Source organism: Tupaia chinensis, unplaced genomic scaffold (assembly GCF_000334495.1).
Source record: "Tupaia chinensis unplaced genomic scaffold, TupChi_1.0 Scaffold000360_1, whole genome shotgun sequence".
NCBI classification, from domain to species: Eukaryota; Metazoa; Chordata; class Mammalia; order Scandentia; family Tupaiidae; genus Tupaia; species Tupaia belangeri.
Window position 1 is genome coordinate 4,155,393 of NW_006159856.1, and position 3,450 is coordinate 4,158,842.

Below are 3,450 nucleotides of genomic sequence, written 5' to 3' on the forward strand. Positions count from 1 at the left end.
TGGCTATGTCACTGGACTCCCACGTAGTCGACCGCAGTTCACATCCCGGACCCGGTGGCTTAAAACTCACGCTGGGCGCGTGTGTGTGCGTGCCCAAGATCCCGAGAGGAGAATGGAGGAGAAGGGATTGCGGCGTGACCATCCCCCCTGGGGGGTGATTTCTCGCTTTCTGTCTCTATGTCTCTCTCTCTCTCTGTCTGGCGAGCGCATGCGCCCTACAGTGAAAATCTCTCTAAAAAAAAAAAAAGGAAAGTCAAGTTGAGGGCACCCCTCCGAGGGAGGGAGCCATGCCCACACAGACACCCAGAGCCAAGTACCTAGACCCCACTACTGAGCTTCCTCCTGGCTACCCTGGAGGCCTCAACCAGAGACACCTATAGGCACCTGAAAGTCATGGTGCATTTTTGCACAGAAAAACGTGTCATGACTTCCCGGTAACACATCACCCAGCGTCTGTGGGAGAAACGCAACTGAGGTGACTCGTTACCTCTTTTCCTCTAGGCAGACTCACCTCCTTTCCCTCTAGGGAGACTCACCTCAGCCCTGGACGCCAGGGAAAGCAAGCTGCTCGAGACCAGGGTTTGCCTAACTCGAGCTCTCCATGTGAACCCCAATATCCTGTGGCCCCCGTAATCAGGATGTGTGCAGTCAGCCCCTGACCCCACGGGGCGTTGGATGCCCGCAGCCTGGCACCCCGGCCTCATTTTCAATCTCCCTACTGAATTCCTCAACAACCTGCCGTCTCCCCTGTGAGGCTATTCTGGCCACTGTACTCGAAAGATCAAGACCTCCACCCTGGATGGCACCCCAGCCTCCTCATCCAACAACTTCATCTTTCTTTTTCCCCTTCTACTTTCAGAGCATTTAGATTGAGTATAGTTAGCATTTTTAATTGTTTAATTTTATTTACAGAATGACATTCTATAAATAAATATTTTTCAATTGACTAGAGAGAGAAAATGAGAAAGCAAGCGGCCAGGTCTGGGACTTGAACTGCAGTCAGCCATGTGGGAAACAAGTGCTCTAACCACCATGCCACCAGCTGGCCCTGTGGTTAGCATTTCTGATTGACCTACACAAACAGACACACTCATTAAATCAATTGCCACCAGGGGATGAGCAATCCTGAGACCAAGTCCCTGAACAAAGCTGGTACCTCTAACTGAGTTTGTGGTCCATACAGGTCCCAGATTTTTCTTCTTCGGACATCAATCCCTCTGCCCGGATGCTGAAATAATTAATATTGGAAATCGAAGGTTAGGTTTGGTATGCAGCATAATAAATTAGTAAGGACGAGGCGCAGTTCTGCAGGTGTTGCTATCAGTATGAAGTGTGAGACCCCTGTCATTTGTGGATGGCACCAGTACGACTTTGCTCCGCAGGTACAAGCCTGCCTCTGCTAAGGCTTCCTGGGAGCCACGTGACGGTGGAGGTCTGTGGTCTAGGAGTAGCTCCAGGGCCGGTGCCCCAGAACACCTCCGGGAACAGGAGCTAACGCTCAGGTTAGACACCCGGGGCTTCTGCCCTTCCTTCCCTGTGGCACCCGTTAGTTCTCGCAGGGCAGCCCTGTTCACTTCAAGCGAGGGAACGGGAGGAACGCACAAGACAGCAGCCAGTGTGCCCACTATGTAACTTCCAGGTTACCCCACCATGCTGACCTCCGCATTTATAGATATTGGGATAACGATCTCGTTCTTTTATAAAACACTTCAGAAAATTCACTTTAATAGCCATTTCAAGTTCCTACAGTTTTGAGAAAACCTGTGTATCCCACAAGGCAGAATCAGACAAGAGGAAGAAAATCAGTTGGGGCCACCAGGAGTCACACCAAGTCCCAGCTGGGTCACCCTCTAGTGTGAAGCTGCAGAAGAGGGAACGGTGTCTAATGCCCTGGATGTGGCGAGGAGGGTAGGAGATGCTGGGGGACAGTTCTGGGCACAGGAAGCCCAGTGTCCCCTCTTGCTGGATGTACTGAGTGCAGGGTTATACTCAGCACGTGACTGCTTTCCCCACATCAGACAGGTATCCAGAAAACGAGCGCCAAACTGCGATCACGCTGTTTGCACATCAAGGTCTCCATGTACATGTAACCAGTCCTCTGAGCTAGACTTCACTCTTCTCAAGAACAGAACCAACCTTACCCATTACTCCGGAGTTAGCTTCTTGACAAGGTGGGTTTTCCAAAGAAAAATTAAACAGGAACAACATAAGTAATGGCCTCGCCGTGGTATATACGCTGGTGACACTGCTGCTGAGCAGGCTGAGGCCATGTGGGAGGCTCAGGTTTAATTCCTGGCTCATCCTAAAAAGCTGGGTGCAGGGGATACACCTGTCACTCAAACTACTCAGGAGGCTGGGACAGGAGGATCACAATACAGTGGGACCTGTCTTTAAAAAAACTGCGTGTGTTTACATCTGTACATGCATATGCATACATGTATATACATGCACATGTCGCTGAAGGTTCATTTTATAGGCCCACACCAGGATATCCTTGAAAGCCCCTCTAACATCCTGTTTCTTCCCTTGCTTTTCATGTGCCATGTGTTTAACAAATTAGTAGAAGTTTAACAGTCACAATTCCAAGACCCAGACCAGCTTAATCCAGATTATACCAGCTGAAAATGGCATCAGTGAATCCTATGCCTGACATGAGGAAACTCTAGGAAAGGGACAGGTTGAGCATCCCTAATCTAAAACCTTGACATCTACAATGCTTCAAAATCTGTAACTTTTGAACACTGGCATAACAGCACAAGTAGGAAACTCCAAACCAGATTTCATGTGCCAGGTCGCAGTCAAATTGCTGCAATACAAAAATACTGTATACAATCACCTTTAGGCTTTGTGTATAAGGTACGTATAAAACAGGAAACAATTCTGTCTCAACTCGGGTCCCATCTTTAAGACATCTCACTATGTGCTGGCAAATATTCTAAACCCTGGACTCTCTGGTCCCAAGGATTTCAGAGAAGGGATGCTCACCCTGTACCAGAAAAGGTCACGGAGCCGTGCTTTACCCCTTCGCTGGTCAGGATGTGGACCAGCAGGCCATTCCCGCAGCCCAAGTCAACAAAGGACTGCTTGGCAGTTACTCCCTTCTCGGCTCTTTCTTCTTCCCATAGAATCTAAGCAAAGACAAAAAAATCAAAACCAAGTCAGCTGTAATCCACTCTGTTCAAGAATATTCAAACAGGGAACCAGCAGTTAGCATAATGGCCATATCGCTGGACTCCCACGTAGTTGACCGCGGTTCGCGTCCCGGATCCGATGGCTTAGAACTCACGCCGGGCGCGTGTGCGTGCGTGCCCAAGATCCCAAGAGGAGAATGGAGGAGAAGGGATTGTGGCGTGACCATCCCCCCTGGGGGGTGATTTCTCACTTTCTGTCTCTATGTCTCTCTCTGTCTGTCTGGCGAGCGCACGCACCCTATAGTGAAAACCTCTCAAA

The 3,450-nt window shown here is 49.6% G+C and overlaps 1 protein-coding gene across 2 annotated transcripts in view; it reads right to left on the reverse strand.

Moving 5' to 3' along the window:
* Positions 1-3,450, reverse strand: part of TRMT44 (tRNA methyltransferase 44 homolog) — a 36,608-nt gene that overhangs the window by 19,566 nt on the left and 13,592 nt on the right. For both annotated transcript variants that reach the window (XM_027773599.1, XM_027773600.1), the window contains exons 5-6: positions 3,021-3,128; positions 1,157-1,228 (exon numbers count right to left, since the gene is read on the reverse strand). In XM_027773599.1, the coding sequence (XP_027629400.1) occupies positions 1,157-1,228; positions 3,021-3,128 (180 nt within the window). The remainder of the gene's footprint in view (positions 1-1,156; positions 1,229-3,020; positions 3,129-3,450) is intronic.